The following is a 19316-nucleotide window of genomic DNA, read 5'->3' as shown; positions in this document are numbered from 1 at the left end:
AAGTTTCCCCCGCTTTTTCAGCTTACACCGATTTGAGATGACTTTTTGTCACATGCCACTAACAGTCTTGACAAAAGAAATACTTAACTTGGAGACTTAATAACAGAATTAAATGAAAGGTCCGAGTAGTGCCCAGGAATAAGGTGGCACTCAATGACCACTTTTGGCAACTCTCTCTGAATCTGCCTTCTCATAGGTCTGTTACATTTCCATAAACTATCGTTCCATAGTAGTAGAATACTATGTTTTTCTTCTTCCCACAGCTTCGACCAAATCTTCCTTTGTTGCCCTCCCTGGCTTTCTTGACCACAGCTCTGTGTCCGTCATAAATCTCTACGTTTCACATCGGTTTTCCCCCCACCCCACCTCTGGGCTGAGACAGAATGGGTTTAACAGTGCAAGACTTCAGGATGTGGCGGGGTGATGTCGTCTTTGTGTTATGTGCTGATAACCCAGGGCGACAAAACCAAATCAAACCAAAGACTTTCCCAACAGGCTTCAAATCCCTGCTCCGAAGGACACTAGGTGCTCAGAAAAGTCTACACTGCCATCTAGTGGATGTCTTTAGCATCATCAGCACGCAGAAGGGAGCCCTTTGGGAGAATCCCCTTGGGATTGTCTCTGGCCTGTGAAAGCATCTGACTGAACCTCACTATATAAGGGACAAACCCCAAGAGACGTGAATGGATGGTGAAGCCAGGAGTCCTGTCCCACAGAGTGGCATATACTCCTCTAAGAGACTGGGCTCCTGCCCGGCCTCTGTGGCCCTGCACCTCCCATCCCGGGAGTCACAATCAGCAGCCTTCCTTTCTCTGCTCCTCTTGGCTGTCCACAGGTATGCCCAGTCCAAGGGTTTCCAGGGAGGAGGGCTGATGTTGTGTGCACATGTGTGTGCATGCAAATGTGTGTGTACATGTGTACACATGTACACATGTGTGCTTTATTGCTCGTCTTCCCAAAGGAAAGGGTGTCTGTCATGTTTGCAAAGAAGACAACCTATCAAAGCTTCATGATAGCAGCCTCTTAACAATCTATTTGCTCTCTGATAGTGAAAAATACTTCAAGGAAGAGAAGAGTCTATCCGCCGCATTGGAGTAACCTGTGTGCTGCCGCCCTCCGGAGCTTATTGTCCTACTGGGCTTAGCTGACTGCATGAGGTCTAACCAAGGCAGCACTGCGGGGAAGGAAAAACCCCTTCTGGCCGCTCTCTGCCACGCTGCTCAGAAGGGACCAGAAGGTCAGCCTTGATGTGTGTACTTGGTCACATCCCAGCCATGACACTTCCATCTCCACACATTTGTGACCCGAGTCCTGCCTAGATTGGCATCAGCACCTCCTTCTAAAACACAGCAGAAAAGAGGCCAGTCTCCACCCTTGACACTCTGGGAGCTCAGTCTGGCCCAGGAGTCAAGAAATAAAGAAGCGGTGACCAGAAGGCCAGATCAGCTCCCCCAAAACACACTCCGCAGACCCATTTCCCACTTCTGTGACTCTTCCCTAGGCTTCCCAGACCCCACAAGGAAAGCTTCCAGAATAGTACTAATCACTGCCCACTAAAATAGTTATTTCCAATTCCTAAAATGCTTTGCTCTTCTTTCACACAACTTTGGGCAAAAGAAGAGCGTGTCTCATGTTGCAACAACAAAACGTCAGGATGCACTGACCTCTGCCTGTCCTGGTAAATACCAGCTTCTCTCCAGCCCAGAAGTCATCTGAAGACCCAGACACCCCGCACCTTGGGAGAGGACTGCTCCCACACCACCCCTTCTTCCACTTAGCTGCCAACTCCAAAGCACACACCAGCTGGTCTCCACCAGGCTCGGGGGCCCAGATCTCAGGGGCAGCCAAGGAGCTCCCAGAGCAGGGGAGCAGGAGGAGGCCTGGGCAGAGTGGCCTCAACCATCACCAGTTTCCAGTGTGCAGCCCTCCCACCGGCCCCCAGCCTTCTCCTCAAGTCCACTCTAAGGAAGGCACAACTTTATGTCAACAGCCATCTGCTGCCACCAGACCCAACCCAGATGGCTCTGCATGCAGCTTCAAGTCACCCAGATGAGCAAGCCTGCAGGAACATTAAGACCCCCAACTCTCCCCCGCCCTGCTTTAACACAGCCCTGCTCACTCACTTCCACGGCCCCCGGGAACTTGACTATCGGCGCCATCCAGGAGGTGATCTTCTGTCTGTAGTTGTTACAATCAGGAACAACCTTGCAGCCAATGTTCCCCAACTCTGGGTAGAAAACTTCAAGGCCCCTATGAAGAGAAGAGGGAGGTTGCCCTGTGTCAGGGTTTTAGGGGAGCCTGGGGTTCCCAAGGCTTCAGTCTAGCACTATTGGGAATGTAAAGTGAAATGGGATTAAATCCCAAACCTGCCACTAACTAGTTGTGTGGCCCAAGAGTTACTTGACCTCCTTGTGCCTCAGTTTCCTCATCTGTAAACTGAGGATGCTAATAATTCCTCCCTCATGGAGTCAGTGTGAGGAGTAAAATCGAGGTCACTGGTCAGAACAGAACCTCGCATGTTGTAAGTCATCAGAAAGTGTAATATTAATTATCATCAGTGTTTACTTCCCTAGAAGAATAGATATCCTCAGGCAAACTTAATGTCTTTAAAGTAGGATTGAGTTTATAAAAACAGTACCTATAGATTGCTTTTCAGAAACATTCTTATTACAGAAAGAAAGGCTTAGCAAGTCAGCATACCTTCCTTCAAGGGCATAGACGTTCTCTCTCCCCTAAACAATCAAGAGCTCCCCATGCCTGAAATCCTGCCATTAGGTGAAGAATTGGCTTCTTTGGGTTAAGCATTGACCATAGCCTAGGTTCCATTTCAAAATGCAAACATCCCTCAGGGGGTAAAACATTGGCTCACTAAGAGTGTGAGTATGAATGAACTGGTTCATCTATTTGCTCCCGGAGAAGAAGGGCCCCGAACAGCACCGGCATTCTGAGAATGTGGCTCTCTGGAAGGGAAGAAAATATGATGCAGAGCAAAGCGACAGAGTCTGCAGGGCAGGGCACGGCGGGCCGGGCCATGACTGCACCAGGCTGGCCTTCAGTGCATGCTTATATTTGAAACTCAGAAATGCAGGTAAGATTTTTCAAAGACATTTTTAAAAACTGTTTTTGCTTGCCCTTCTATTACATTTTATCTCCACGACCCAAGGCCTCTGTAGGGTTAATGTGGGTTAAGGCATCACTGAGAGAGAAGGGGTGTGGGTATGGAGTGGGTGTTGCAGGTCCCCAGCCTTTCCTAACAGCCTTGCATGGCTAAGCTGCTCTACAGCCTGCCAGTAGCCACCCACAGCTGTCCACAGTGCCTTGCTGCAGGTGATGCCTCAGGGGACCCTGTGAGGATGTAATTTGGAGAACAGTTCTGGAGGGACAGCTCCCTGAAGCTGGGGCCTGGGAATAGGCCAAGAGCAGCTTCCTGGTGGGTAGCCCTGCATTCCCCCTCCCACTTTCCACCTCCTACTCTTTCAATGGCTCCTGAATTCCAGCCTTAGGCAAAAGGCCGCTGAGCCCCCAGCACCTGGCAGCCGCGGACCAGGACACTTTGGCGGGCCAGCACCCCCAATACCAGAAGTCAGGTACTCTGGTCTCAGAGGGTGGAAGCAGGACGAGTCAAGGTCTTGCTGAGCAAATCTGTGTCTTCTAACTCTTTGCACACTTACAGCAATTCTAGGTGGATGGCAAGATTTTCACAGCTTTTGGGGAAGTTTTAGGGGACTAGTTTTATCTTCCTAGCATCATCTTAAGGACCGTTTGGTTTGTTTCTGCTGCAACTCCTTGCTGCTGCAGCTAGCGAGATGCGAGGCAGAGAGGGGACCCTCCAAGGGCAGAGAGACAGACAGCAAGCAGCACAGCACGGGAAAACGAGAGGCACGGAGGAGGGAAACTGAGGGTGGAGGGACGCCCTCATGCCCACAACCCCTCTCCCCTTTTTATCAGAGTGGAATTGTTGTAAATATCAAAAGAATCAAAGAAGCAAAATCGGCAAATCGTTATTTGGTGAGGGGGGTGCAGAGCCACGGAGAGTGCCCTGAAGGACAGGGCACATGCCAGCGAACCAGGGATTGGGTCGTGTCCCTGCCCCTCTCCTCACACCCATAGGGCACTGCCGGGCCAGCGTTTGAAGATAGCATATTGCTCCACCTAGGATGACGGGAAAGGGGCGTGTGCAGGCCTCTGCCTGGCTCAGCTGCTTTAGCAAAGGCTCGGAGAAGGACACAGAGAGAAATTTATTTGATCTGCAGATGGCACAGAGCTGGTGACCAACAATTCTGATTATCAAATCGAGTTACAAGATGATCTGGACAAACCTGAGGTGAGCTGAATCAAAAATTAAAGTTAGTGAGAAAATATACTTTAAAATTTGCATTCAAGGCCAGGCACGGTGGCTCATGCCTATAATCTCAGCTCTTTGAGAGGCTGGGGTGGGAGCATCGCTTGAGCCCAGGAATTTGAGATCAGCCTAGGCAGCATAGTGAGACCCTGTTTCCACCAAAAATTTAAAAAAAAAAAAAACAAAAACCAAGCAGGGTGGTGCATGCCTATAGTCCCTGTTACTTGGGAGGCTGAAGTGGAAGGATCACTTGAGCCCAGGAAGTAGAGGCTGCAGTGAACCATGACTGCATCACTGCACTCCAGCCTGGGTGACAGGGCAAGACTCTATCTCAAAAACAAACAACTTGCATTAAAGCCAGAAAGCCTCAAAGGTGCCACCTTCCTGTGTGCCCTTGCTGCTTATGGTTTACCTGACATGGAATTCATTCTAATTTCCATCCGGAGAGTTTGGGGATCTCCTGATCTCCATGACAAGACTTGGAGGCACCCTGGGGAGTGGAGTGAAAAGATCAGGGGCCCTGGCCCGAGCTTTGCCATGAACTAACGCTACATAAGGGACTGGGGACGAAGGGCATGACTTTTACTGGGCCACCCCAATAGATCAGGGACATCACATATGTAGGATTTAATTTCATGCAACCATATCTTGAGGCAGCTCTTAACACTATTCCCATCTCCAGATGAGTAACTGAGAAACTGCAGGACAACACCTATTTGCAGCTGCTACGTGTTGGAGTGATCTGTTGTGTACAACAGAGAACGAGTACAGTGGGCTTGGCTGCACTTTCTTCCCTGCACCACACATTTTCCCTAGTGAGCTATTTCATTCCTCCAGGCTTCAGTTTGAGCTAGGTGGTCATGTGAGTCTCTGTCATGGCAAGAATTAGATCACAAGGGCTGGTCGTGGTGGCTCAAGCCTGTAATCCCAGCACTTTGGGAGGCTGAGGTGAGATGATCACTTGAGCCCAGGAGTTAGAGACCAGCGTGGGCAATGTAGTGAGATCCTGTCTCTATAAAACATAGAAAAAATTAGCCAAGTGTGGTGGTACGCATCTGTAGTCCCAGCTATATGGGAGGCTGAGGTGGGAGGATTGCTTGAGTCTGGGAGGTCAAGGTTGCAGTGAGCCATGATCTTGCTACTGTATTCCAGCCTAGGTGACAGAGGGTGGCAGAGTGAGACCCTGTCTCTAAAAACATGGCTTCTCAGCTGTGCCTGTATGAAGGGCTTAGAATTTCAGCTGCCCCTCAGTGAGTGCTATTGCCTGAGTGTTGGTGTCTCCTCAAAGTTTATATGCTGGAATTTAATCCTCAGTGTGATGGTATTAACAAGCGGGACCTGGAAGAGGTGATTAAGTCACCCTTATAAAAGGCACTCTCATAAAAGAGGCTGAAGGGAGCTACCCTTCCCTTCCACCAGGTGAAGTCGCAGCAAGAAGGTGCCGTCTTTGAAGCAGAGAGCAAGCTCGCACCACGCACTGAATCCAGTAGCACCTTGATTTTGGCGCTTCTCAGCCTCTAGAGTTGTGAGTAATACATTCCTGCTGTTTAGAAATGACCTAGTCTAAGGTATTTTGTTACAGTAGCTGAACAGACTAAGGCAGTGAGGATGACAAAAAGACACATGGGATATGAGGCTGCCTTGAAGAGGGAAACTGTGAAAGCGTGGGTCACCCCACTTGAAAAGCAGCAAGCTAGTTTTTAAACTGTCTTGTAGAGACGGAGTCTCTCTTTGTTGCCCAGACTGGTCTCAAACTCCTAGGCTCAAGTGATCCTCCACCTTGGCCTCCCAAAGTGCTGGGATTACACACGTGAGCCACTGTATCCAGCAGTGCATGCCCCGTAATCCCAGCACTTTGGGAGGCTGAGGCGGCAGGATTGCTTGAGCCCAGGAGTTTGAGACCAGCCTGGACAACATAGGGAGACTCCCAACTCTACGAAAAATAAGAAACTTAGCCGGGCGTGGTGGCATGCACCTGTAGTCCCAGCTACTCAGGACACTGAGGCAGGAGGATTGCTCAAGCCCAGGTGTTCAAGGCTGCAGTGAGCTATGATCAGGTCACTGCCCTCCAGCCTAAGTGACAGAGCAAGACTCTGTCTCTGAAAGAAATGTATTTAAAGAGAAGAGAAACCAAGGCCCCTGAGAGAGACTGAAGGACTGGGGATGACTGCCCAGGTTGGGGGGAGCTGGGGATGAAGGGGCAGGGCATGGCATCTGTCACCACACACATGAATGACCACAAAGAAGATGAGAAGATAGACTAGCTTGTGCACCTCCTGGATCTGCACTGGAAAAGGTGGGTTGATGTTCAAGAAGAGCAACAGGGCCTTGGGATAAGAATGCATGTTCTGAAGAACGGAGCTTTTCAACACCAAAAAGCAGGACGCTTTGAGCAGCAGCTGCCATCCCCAGGGGAGCTCGCAGGGCTGACTGGATGGCAGCAGGAGGGCTTTGTTGAGTGGATTCACCTCCCGGCTGCAGGGCTGGAGGATCACAGTTCTTTCAATTCTGCGACTGAGCCCAGGGTTGGGACTCTCGGTGGTTTTGCTGGTCTAGTCTGGGGTATCTCAGAAGCAGGGAAGGTCCGATTCCCGAGAAGCTTTTCTCTTAACAATGTCTCACTGCTTGTCACAGTACATAAAATTCCTCCCTTATAGATGAATACTTTTAGGCATTGAGTCCAATCTTTAAGAGTTCCCTGGTAGACTCCAAATGCCCACGAGAGGAGTGCCTTCTCTGGGGGATCTCTTGCCAAGGTCAGAGCCTGAGCTGAGTGGGGATCTTGAGGTGGGCGTCAGTGCAGGAGGTCCTGCTGTCTCCTCAGGGGTCCTATCTGTCCTTGGTGTATTTTCATTTCATCATCACTCATGATGATCTCTTCCAAACAAAAACTTCTATGGCAATAAAGACAAATCTCCTCTTTCACGATGATGGCTTGAAATCAAAAGACATCTTCCTGGCATGCAACCTTAGGGTCACAAATCTGTTTCTCAAACTGGGGACCTGCTGGCGTATTCCAGGAGTCTTGAGAATGGCTCCCCCTGACTCGAGTTTGGGAGCCCTGGACCCGGGGTGAAGGTCGTCAGCAGAAGCAGATAGGGAAAGAGCATGAGTGTGGAGTCAGACAAGGGCACTAGATCTTGGCTCTGCCACTTTGAAGCTATGTAAACACTGTGGGCAGATTTCTTAATCTCTGGGGACTCTTCATCTGCAAAATGGGGGTGCTAACATAGACTCTGTAGGTTCATCACTGACAGTGAGAGAAGTCAAGGAGTCCAAGCACCAGCAGAGAACCTGGGACACAGAAGGTGCCCTGGGACTTCCCATGTGTGCCCCCATGCATGGGTCACCAGGGTACCAAGATGTGACCTTGGCAGGGCAGAGCCTAGGGCACCCAGAGCCTCAGGCTGGTCACCTCCAGCAACCCTACAGACATCCTAATTTCCCACAGTGTGGGAAACACCAGGAACCGCTGAGGTCCTCCTTAAGGGGCCATTATCACAGCCCAGGCCTGCTGTACCCTGGCCCAGCTGACCTCTCCTGCTTATGAGGGCGTTGACCTTGCACTGCTCAGAGCGAGAAGCCTGCCAGCCCCTTGGCTCACTCAGCAGAGCACCTAGAAAATTAGATCCCACTTGTGAGAGGCAACCATGTTTCTCTTCCTCCTTCCACATGAAAACTTCACCCAGAACTGTTTGTTTTTTGAGATAGAGTCTTAGTCTGTTGCCCAGGCTACAGTGCAGTGGCGTAATCTTGGCTCACTGCAACCTCCGCCTCCCAGGTTCAAGGGATTCTTCTGCCTCAGCCTCCTGGGTAGCTGGGATTACAGGCGTGCACCACCATGCCCGGCTAATTTTTTTGTTTTTAGTAGAGACGGGGTTTCACTGTGTCAGTCAGACTGTTCTCAAACTCCTGACCTCGTGATCTGCCTGCCTCAGCCTCTCAAAGTGCTGGGATTACAGGCATGAGCCACTGTGCCCGGTCTACACCCAGAACTGTTTAACAAGATTTTTCAAAATGTACTGAATGTTTGTTACTTTTTTTTTTTTTTGAGGCAGGGTCTGGCTCTGTTGCCCAGGCTGGAATGCAGTGGTGCAATCATGGCTCAGAACAGCCTTGACCTCCTGGGTTTAAGTGATCCTCCCACCTCAACCTCTTGAGTAGCTGGGACTACAGGTGTGCATCACCATGCTTGGCTAGTTTTTAAACTGTTTTGTAGAGACAGAGTCTCTCTATGTTGCCCAGGCTGGTTTCAAACTCCTAGGCTCAAGTGATCCTCCACTTTGGCCTCCCAAAGTGCTGGGATTACACATGTGAGCCACTGAATCCAACCAAAATGTTACTTTTTAAGAAGGATTCAACTACATAACTTTAAGAGAAGACATGTATTTATGGTTCTAAAAGTAATATTTGTCAAAAATGTTTTAAATAAAATAAAAAAGAAAAACAAACATATTTTTATGAACAGTAATGTGAAAATTCAAAGGTACAGAAGAGCGTGTAATCCCAGCACTTTGGGAGGCCGAGATGGGCGAATCACGAGGTCAGGAGATCGAGACCATCCTGGCTAACATGGTGAAACCCCATCCTACTTAAAAAATACAAAAAACTAGCCGGGCGTGGTGGTGGGCGCCTGTAGTCCCAGCTACTCAGGAGGCTGAGGCAGGAGAATGGCGGAAACCCGGGAGGCGGAGCTTGCAGTGAGCTGCGATCCTGCCACTGCACTCTAGCCTGGGCGACAGAGCCAGACTCCGTCTCAAAAAAAAAAAAAAAAAAAAAAGAAGAGAGTAGGTCGTCAAAGTTCTTTTTCCTCCTGTCCCATTTCTCACACATGGGCTCAGCGGGGTGTCCCCCCCTCAGTCACTAAACTGGCAGGGAGGTTTGGCATCAATTTGGCCCGGGGAGTCCTCATGATGACCCACAAGTCCAGATAAATGAAGGCTTGCTTTCTAACCGGCAGAGTCAGTGAGAAGAGAGCCGAATGCCAGGCTTTCCAGCTTACCCAAAGTAGAAGCAGCTTGTGCCCTTGGGAGGGAAGAAGCCAGCCTCATCACCCAACTCCACCTGGTGCCATGATCCCTAAAGGGCCCCTGCACAAACACTCCTAGGTCCCATCGTTGAAAAACACCTCTCACACAGGAAGGGTCTAATCACACACCTTCTTTCATTAAAACGCCTCTTGGTCGGGGTTCTGTGGAGAGGGGGCATTCAGGCTATAGGGAGGGATGGTCTCTCTCTCTCTGGGTCTCTCTCTGAGGGTCTCAGCCTCCTGCCTCCGCCAAGACCCCCCAGGTTTGGAGGGCCCAAGCAGAGCCAACCATATACACAGCCCTCCTGGTCCTGGGAGAGGTACATTCTGGAAGGCAGGAAGGAGTCTGTTTCTAAGTCCCTTTCTCAGCGCCATCCTCCATCAAGGTGGTCTCCAGACCTGACGTGTGTTCTGTCTTCCCCATAAAATCAGGCTCAGGAGATGGTGCTCCTTGGTTTTGGAAATACCCCTCCCTGCGATCCACCTGCCTGGCAGCCTCTGTGCCTCCCGCCTCCAAGCCTGCCCTGACTTACTGGCACACAAGGGCGTCCTCGTCCAAGAGGGCTTCTTGGGCACACAGATTGTTCTCATCCTCGTCTCCAGTGATCACCATCACGAGACCCAGTAACAGGGCTGCTGTGACCAGCCTCATTGTCCAACCCATGGGCACCTGGAACAGAAGGAGCTTTAGAGCAGCTGGATCCCCTGCAGGGCATTTCCTGCCAAATACCTGTGCCCCCCACCCCAGGGGCCCACTTGGCAGGAGAGAGACCTCTGGTTAAGCACAGGGAGAAAGGCAGGCAGCTTTCAGGGCTCCGCGGCTAATCCAGTCCACCACCCGGACACAAGCACTTTGGGAGGACCTGGGCCTCCTCCAAGTTGGACTCAATGTACATTCCTGGCAGAGGCCCCTCCCCCTGGCAGGACACAGCTTTGTTGTCACTCTTGTCCTGGCTGCCAGGGCAGACAGCAGGCTGCAAAGTAGAAGTGCTTATATAAGCTTCTCAGTTCAGCTCCTCGTCCACTCCCTGCTCTTGGCCTGGGGATGGTCAGCTGGCCGAAGGCCAGCCTGCCCCTTGGCTGTAAGGCAAGCCCTGGGAAGCTGGTGACCCCAGGCTCAGGGCTAGGAGTTGGGCTGTGCCCCTCAGACCGGCTCTGCCTCTCCTAGCCCCCATTCTTCCACCTGTCTCCACAGCCTGTGAGCTTCCCCAAGGTGGAGGTGCTTGGACACAGTAACCCTGTGTAGGAGGGACTGCTGCAGGGACTTGGGCTTGGGCAGGCGCACCCTAGCCCAAGGCCAGCTCCGAAGGGCCAGCTGAGGACAGAAGGGTGCGTCTGGCTGCACCTTGCAGCTGTGCTGAACTCAGCACTCTCCCAAAATAATCGTCTCTGGAGAAGGAGGTCTGGGGAGCTGCTTGGGGCTCAGAAAGCGGTGGTCTGCCCCAGCGCTGCACCGGGAAGAAGGGGAGCCAGGGACTGTTGCCCGCATTCCCTTAGGGAACAGTCCTGCCACCAGGTGCATGTGGGACTCTCGTTAGAGCCTGAGTGGGCAAGGAGAAGAACAAAGGCGGCTTGCCACAGCCTTTCCAATAGCTCTGCTCTCTGCTCTCTGCTTCTCAGAGGCGGGGGTGGGAGAGACATGCCAGCAACTCAGGACTCCTGGCTTCTGCTCTGAGCTCTCTCTGGATGCTGGGGAGGCCACTGCGTCTCCCTAGAACACACCACTTTTCTTTTTCACAAACAAGTAAAATAATTGCTGTCACTGTGGTGCCTTGCTAAGGAATATGAGATCATTGCTGTAAAGTACACGCAGCTAGATCTTTAGAGAAACTACTTTTAGCATAGTCTGCTTTCTGGTTTAATTCCTGCCTCCAGGATCCCAACCTGTAGCAAAAAGCCCCCCTTTGGGGCTACATATTAAACACATTTCTCTATCATTAAGCTCCCTGAAATACAACCAGGACTCCCCTTGCCCCCAACCAAAAAACGTATTCCCAAGATCTCCCCTACTGGAAAGAGTCGAATAGTAGCCTCCTCACAAGATCATTGTGAGAATGAAATCAACCAGGTTAAGCCCTCAGTAAGGAGCCTGGAACATAGTAAATGCTCAATAATTTATGAATAGTGTAAGTATTCTCTCACAGATCCATCCATTCATTCATTCCTTTGCAACACACTTCACTTATAGGCATTAAGCACCTCCCATGTGCCTGCCCCATGTTAGGCCCTGGGGTATAGGTTGAGCATGGCCTTGTCTGTATACAGCTCACAGGACAGCCACAGTCAAGGAGATGCTGCCAGAAGGGCTGCCCAAGACCAAGAAACTCATCTTACAAATGGCATCCACTAGAGAAGCCTCAACTTTCCTGGGTGTCAACTCTTTTAGCACAGTGATGGCAGCCTGGAGGCAGGGAGAGCCCACAGTGCAGGTTGCTGCTGTTGAGCCCACTTCCAGTGGCAGTTCTTCCTTACTCCACGTGCCAGGCACTTTTGTCTCCAAATCCTCATGCCAATCCTTGGAAATAGGCACTATTATCACCCCATCTTATGGAGGAGGAGATGGCACAGCGACATTAGCTAAAACCTGATCTTGGTCACCAAGAAGTGGCAGACCTGGAATTTAAACCCCAGGCTCTGGTTGAACCTGTTGAAACTGGGTTGAGTCCATTGAGTCCATGCTTTTTTTTTTTTTGAGACGGTCTCACTCTCATCGCCCAGGCTGGAGTGCAATGGGGTGATGTCGGCTCCTGCAACTTCCACCTTCTGGGCTTCAAGGGATTCTCCTGCCACAGCCTCTCAAGTGGCTGGGACTACAGGCACACCACGGCTCTGGCTAATTTTTGTATTTTTTTTAGAGACAGGGTCTTGCATTGTTGCCCAGGCTGGTCTCGAACTCCCAGGCTCAAGTGATCCACCTCCGTGCTCCCAAAGTGCTGGGATTACAGGCATGAGCCACCACACCCAGCCCAGAGTCCACGCTCTTAACCACCTGGCTCCACTGCACTCTGTAGCTGCTCCATTGCCTCTTACTCACTCCCTCTACATTCCCTTTGTTCTTGGGAGAAGGACCCCGGAGTCCTCCACGTGGACCACAATGCCCTGCGAAATCAGGCTTTTCCTGTCTCTCTAGCCGACTTCCTCCTCCTCTCACATGTTACCTCTGGCAGGTTCCTCAAGCTCCTTTCTATCCCAGGGCTGTGATAGGCACCGACCCTACTTCCCACCTTCATTAGGGGGGTAGCTGAAATGCCATTTCCTGAGAGAAACTTGCTCTCACCCCTAGCATCCATCAGATTCCTTTTATAAACAATCAGAGCACCTTACTGCTTTCTTCATTATTCTTATATAGTTGTAATAAATTATTTTGTAGTTATTTGCTTAGTGATAGTTTCTCCCTCAATCACCCAGCCTATAAGCTTCTGGGAGGCAGCACGGAGACTGTCCAGCATTCTGAGCACCTTACATGGAGTATATAGAGGTTTAATAAAATTCTTGTTTAAATGCATAACACACGCCACGTCCGTTTCTGATCATCCTTATTTTCACTTAACAGCTCACAACTCCGTGTAAACATCAGTAGGAAACTAATCACTCAGGTTGGCCCTTAGCCCTGGATGCCTTTTGCTTATTTATCTAACCTTCTGTGGCTTGTTTTTGTGCAGAGAGATCTGGCAGAATGCAGTGGTTCTTGGGATTTTCAAACCCGATCTTTCTCTTGGGGATTTTCAGGACTTTGATTCATATTTGAAACCTAAGATCTGAAAGCCGTGTTCAAGCTTGAGGAGTGACCATTCTCCCTCCCCATCACCATCTCGTTTTGCTTAATTCTCTCACCCTGGAAAGTCCCATTGCTAGATTTCTTGGTGCCCACCCTTGAAGTCCCCCTCTCTTCCTTCAGTTACCTGGGCTGGGACCACCTCCAGACACCACCATTCAAGCCAAACCTGTGGCTTCCGGAGACACATTGGTCCCTCCAGCTACTGGGATCTGTTGAACCACTGCTGCTGAAACTCTCCACTCCCTTCTTACCCCTCCAGGCCTCCTGTGCCTGACATCCTCCAATCATTGCCCAGGCCTCACCTCCTTTTTCTACCCAGACATAGACTCTTGTTCTTTCTCTCCCTCCTAAACATTTCCACGTAGGCCCTCTGGAATCTCTGAACTATAGTGAACAAATCCCCCTGAATTTTTTCATTGATTCCTAATAAAAAATTAATTGAGATATAATTCACACATAAAATTCACCCTTTTAATATGTACAATTCGGTGGGTTTTTGTATGTTCACAAGCTTGTGCAACCATCACCACTACCAAAGTACAGAGCATTTTCATCAACCTAAAAGAAGTCCTGTACTTATTAGCAGTAGCACCCCATTCCTCCCTCACCCCGGCCCCTGACAACCCTAATCTATTTTCTATCTCTATGAATTTGCCTATTTTGGATGCCTCTACCAACGTTTTCCCCTCCCTCCTTTCCAACCTCCCTTCCCATGGCCACTTTCTTAGACACTGTCATCACTACAAATATTAAATTCCTAAAATATTAAATTCAAGCAGTTTTTTTTTTCTTTTTTTGAGATGGAGTCTCTGTCGCCCAGGCTAGAATGCAGTGGCATGATCTAAGCTCACTGCAGCCTCTGCCTCCTAGGTTCAAGTGATTCTCCCGCCTCAGCCTTCCAAGTAGCTGGGATTACAGGCACGCACCACTATGCCCAGCTGATTTCAAGCAGCTCTTCTGATCACCATCTCTTCTCCTTCCTCTACCCTCTTGTTACTTCTCTGCACTTAGTCTTTCATTTGATTCTAAACTCTGGTCCCTTGACCATTCTCCTTTTTCCTTACCTATTCTGACTACCTTCCCTTTGGTACCTGGGTCTTGCAAACCTTTGTACTATTCACTTGCTAACATCTTCAATTTCTTTCCCCTTATCTTCGCATTGCAGCTGTTGGGTGCAACTTCAAATTTGGACCAGTCCAATGATCTGGCTACTCCGTCATGCAATCCTGCTCCCACTCTACTCTCAGTATCCTGTGCCCTCTACAGAGCCCAGGGTGGGGGCCCCGGGCGGCATGGGGGAAAACATTGTGCTAAGTGAAAGCAGCCAGTCGCAAAAGAGGACATATTGTATGATTCCATTTATATGAAATGTCCAGAATAGGCAAATATATAGGGACAGAAAGTAGACTAGTGGTTGCTAAGGCTGGAGGTGGAGGTGGGGTAAGACGGGAATGAAAGGTATGGGATGATAGCTAAAGGGTATGAGGTTTCTTTTAAAGGTGATGAAAATGTTCTGAAATTGACTATGTGATGGTTGCACATATCTATACATATACTAAAAACCACTGAATTATATACTTCAAAATTCATGAATTGTGAGATATATGAAGCATGTAGCAATAAAGCTGTTTTAAAAAATCATCCTGGGGATGTCAGCAAAATGGATGACTAGGAAGCTCCAAGCTCTTGTTCCCTCATGGAAAGCTACACACACACACACACACACACACACACACACACACACACACACACACCCCCCCAGAGAGAGAGAGAAAACTGGCTGAACTAACTTTATAGGAGCTCTGGAAAACAGCCAAAGGTTAGAGCAGCCAAGTAATGCCTAATCAAAGAAAGCCTCCTTAACTGCACCCTGGGTGAGAAATGGAGACCCTGTCTCAAAAATTTTTTAAAAGCCTCCTTCAAAATAATAGGAATTTTTCCAGACAAGGTGGCTCATGCCTGTAATCCCAGCACTTTGGAAGTCTGACTTGGGCAGATCACCTGAGGTCAGGAGTTCAAGATCAGCCTGTCCAATATGGTGAAACCCCATCTCTACTAAAAATACAAAAATTAGCCAGGCATGGTGGCAGGCACCTGTAATCCCAGCTATTTGGGAGGCTAAGGCAGAAGAATCGCTTGAACCCAGGAGGTGGAGATTGCAGTGAGCCGAGATCGCACTTGTCAGGCCTCTGAGCCCAAGCCAAGCCATCGCATCCCCTGTGACTTGCACTTATACGCCCAGATGGCCTGAAATAACTAAAGAATCACAAAAGAAGTGAAAATGCCCTGCCCCTGCCTTAACTGATGACATTCCACCACAAAAGAAGCGAAAATGTCTGGTCCTTGCCTTAAGTGATGACATTACCTTGTGAAATTCCTTTTCCTGACTCATCCTGGCTCAAAAAGCTCCCCTACTGAGCACTTTGTGACACACACCCCCTCCCCTCCCCCCCCCCCCCCCCCCCCGCCCCGCCACGACTCTGGCCTACCAGAGAACACCCCCTTTGACTGTAATTTTTCTTTAACTATCCAACTATCCAAATCCTATAAAACTGCCCCACCCTTATTTCCCTTTGCTGACTCTCTTTTCGGACTCAGCCTGCCTGCACCCAGGTGATTAAAAAACTTTACTGCTCACACAAAGCCTGTTTGGTGGTCTCTTCACACGGAGCGCATGACAGCACTACTGCACTCCAGCCTGGGCAAGAGAGCGAGACTCCGTCTCCAAAAAAAGGTTGGAAATTTCATTTTCTTTCTACCTTGTTCCACCTCCACTGCCAGCAGTATTGGTCTGGAGATGGTAGCTCAAGCCCTAGTTCTCTCCCTTAAACTCAAAGAAGCAGAGCCAGACTCATCATGTGCAATGCTCTAATCTGTCTGGGGTCTGCCTGCAGGACTACTCTTGCTTTGCCTAAGGGAAAAGGGGCAGCATTGCTCATTAAAACAGCAGACCAACTACAGACCTTCAGACACTGGAGACAAAGATTACAGATTGAGACATACAATAGACCATCTAAGGCCCCAAGAAGCTCAAGGAATTTCGAGTAAAATAAACTCAAAGAGACCTACATTGAGACACATTAGAATCAAACTGTTGGAAGTCAAAGACAAAGAGAGAATTGTGAAAGCAATAAGAGACAAGACTCATCATGTACAGGGATCCTCAATAAAATTATCAGTCGACTTATCAGCAGAAACTTCGAAGCCCAGGGGGCATTGGGACAATACAAAGTACTGAAAGAAGAAAAAGTTCTCAATTAAGAATTCTATGTCCAGCAAAAGTATCTTCCAAAATATTAATATGACAGAAATTAAGAAAGTCCCAGATAAACAAAAGCTTACGGAGTTGATTACCATTAGAGCCGCCCTGCAAGAAATACTGAAAAAAAGCTACAGTAAGTTGAAACTAGGTGAAGAAATATATCAAGACCTTTGTTTGAGGTAAACACACAGACAAATAAAAAAGCCAGTATTATTGTAATTTTGGTTTGTAATTCCACTTTTAAATACAGGATGTCTTAGTCCATTTAGTGTTGTTATAAATGAACACCTGGGGCTGGACAATTGATAAAGAGGTTTATTTGGCTTACAGTTCTGCTGGCCGGAAGATTGGGCAGAAGAGAAAAGCCTTGGCCTTTTCTCACTCATTTTAGAAGGGAAAGGGAAGCTGGAGTGTGCAGAAATCACACAGTGAAATGGAAAGCAGGAATGAAAAATGGGAGGTGCCAGGCTCTTTTTAACAACCAGTTCTCATGGAACTAATAACGTTGGAATGCACTCCCCTGGAAATGCATTCTACTCATGAAAGATCTGCCCCCATGACCCAAACACCACCCATTGGGCCCCACCTCCAACACTGGGGATCAAATTTCAACATGAGATTTGCAGGGCACGAATATCTAAACTATAGCACAGGATTTAAAGACAACAAATAAAATAATTATATATCTATTAGTGGGTATATAATATATAACAATGTAAACTGTAACATCGGTAACACAAAATGGGGGGGGCATGGAGCTGTATAAGTAAAATGTTTGTATGCAATTGAAGTTAAGTTAGTATCAATTCAAATTAGATCATTATAACTTTGGGATGTTATATGTAATTCCCATGGTAACCACAAAATGTATTTATAGAATATACACAAAAGGAAATGAGAAGTGAATAAAACATGTCACTACAAAAAAATCAACTAGATGTAAAGAAAGGTAGAAATGGAGGAAATGAGGGACACAAAAAGCTGAAAAGCAGCCAGATACAGTGGCACATGCCTGTAGTTCCAGCTGCTTGGGAGGCTGAGGTGAGAGGATCACTTGAGCCTAGGAGTTTGAGGCCAGCCTGGGCCACATAGTGAGACCCCATCTTTTAAGAATGCAAGCAAGTAAGCAAGGAGAGTTAAAACATATAGAAAACAAATAACAAAATGGCAAAATAAGTCATTGAGTCATTGTCTATCAGTAAATGGATTTAAATTTAAATTTAATTGGGTTCAATGCCTCAGTCAAAAGTTATAAATTGGCAGATTAGATTTTTTAAAAATTATCCAATTATATACCGTCCACAATAGACTTGCTTTAGCTCTAAGGACACAAACAGATTGAAAGAGAAAGGATTTAAAAAGATATCCTATGTACACAGTAACAAAAAGAGAATAGGGATGGCTATATTAATATCAGACAAAACAGATTTTATTTTATTTTATTTATTTATTTTTTTTGAGACGGAGTCTCGCTCTGTCGCCCAGCCCAGGCTGGAGTGCAGTGGCGCGATCTCGGCTCACTGCAAGCTCCGCCTCCCGGGTTCACGCCATTCTCCTGCCTCAGCCTCCCGAGTAGCTGGGACTACAGGCGCCCACAACCGCGCCCGGCTAATTTTTTGTAATTTTTAGTAGAGACGGGGTTTCACCGTGGTCTCGATCTCCTGACCTTGTGATCCGCCCGTCTCAGCCTCCCAAAGTGCTGGGATTACAGGCGTGAGCCACCGCGCCCGGCCACAAAACAGATTTTAAAGTCTTGTTCTACAACAAGAGACAAAGAAGGGCATTGTATATTAATAAGAATCAATTCACCAAAAAGATATAACAGTTGTAAACCTATATGCACCAAACATCAGGGATCCAAAATATATAAGCAAACAAGGATAGAATTGAAGGGAAAAATAGGTAGCTTAACAACAGTAATTGGAGATTTCAGTACTCCACTTTTAATAATGAATAGAACAACTAGGCAGAAGACCAATTAAAGAAATGGGAGACTGGCTGGGCGTGGTGTCTCACACCTGTAATCCCAGCACTTTGGGAAGCTGAGGTGGGCGGATCACTTGAGGTCAGGAGTTCAAGACCAGCCTGGCCATGGAGAAACCCTGTATCTATTAAAAATACAAAAATTAGCTGGGCATGGTGGCGGGCCCCTGTAGTCCCATCCCAGCTACTTGGGAGGCTGAGGCAGGAGAATTGCTTGAACCCAGGAGGTGGAGGTTACAGTGAGCTGAGATCGCTCCACTGCAGTCCAGCCTGGGTGGCAGAGTGAAATTGTCTCAAAAACAAAAAACACAATACATCCCAAGCCAAAAATTTGAATTCTAAAATGCTTCAAAATTCAAACTTTGAAGGCCTATGGAATACCACAAGTGAAAAATTCTACACCTGACATCATGTGATGGGTCACAGTCAAAACTTTGTTTTATGTACAACATTATTAACAATATTGTATAAAATTATCTTTAGGCTGTGTATAAGGTGTATATAAGCATAAATAAATTTCATGTTTAGACTTAGGTCCCATCTCTAAAATATCTCATATATGCAAATATTCTAAAATCTGAAAATTTGAAATTTGAAATACTTCTTGTCCCAAGTGTTTTTGATAAGGGAAACTCAACCTGTATACCAAGATGTATGGGATGCAGTGAAAGCTGTATATGCTGTAAAATAGCTATAAAAGCTTACATTGAGAAGTTGTAAATGTTTATATTAAAAAAGAAGAAGGATATCAAATCAACAACCTAAATTTACACCTTAAGGAGGTAGGAAAAAAAAAAAAAGAATAAGATAACCCAAAGCTAGCAGAAAGAAATACTGAAGATTGCAACAGACATAAAATAGAGAACAGAAAAACAGAAAATCAACAAAACCAAAAGTTGGTTCTTTGAAAAACATCAGTAAA

The 19316-nt window shown here is 47.8% G+C and overlaps 1 protein-coding gene across 2 annotated transcripts in view; it reads right to left on the bottom strand.

The window, feature by feature from the left end:
• Window positions 1-19316, bottom strand: part of LOC105482070 (phosphatidylethanolamine binding protein 4) — a 226386-nt gene that overhangs the window by 202251 nt on the left and 4819 nt on the right. The window contains exons 1-3 of one of the 2 annotated variants that reach the window (XM_011741944.2): window positions 10144-10249; window positions 9905-10041; window positions 2124-2250 (exon numbers count right to left, since the gene is read on the bottom strand). In XM_011741944.2, the coding sequence (XP_011740246.2) occupies window positions 2124-2250; window positions 9905-10035 (258 nt within the window). In that variant the 5' untranslated portion in view covers window positions 10036-10041; window positions 10144-10249. Of the gene's footprint in view, window positions 1-2123; window positions 2251-9904; window positions 10042-10143; window positions 10250-19316 lie in introns of those variants that run through there. The other variant, XM_011741945.3, reaches the window with a different exon arrangement.

This window comes from Macaca nemestrina, chromosome 8 (genome assembly GCF_043159975.1).
Source record: "Macaca nemestrina isolate mMacNem1 chromosome 8, mMacNem.hap1, whole genome shotgun sequence".
Classification (NCBI taxonomy): domain Eukaryota; kingdom Metazoa; phylum Chordata; class Mammalia; order Primates; family Cercopithecidae; genus Macaca; species Macaca nemestrina.
This window is presented reverse-complemented; position numbering and strand designations above follow the sequence as displayed.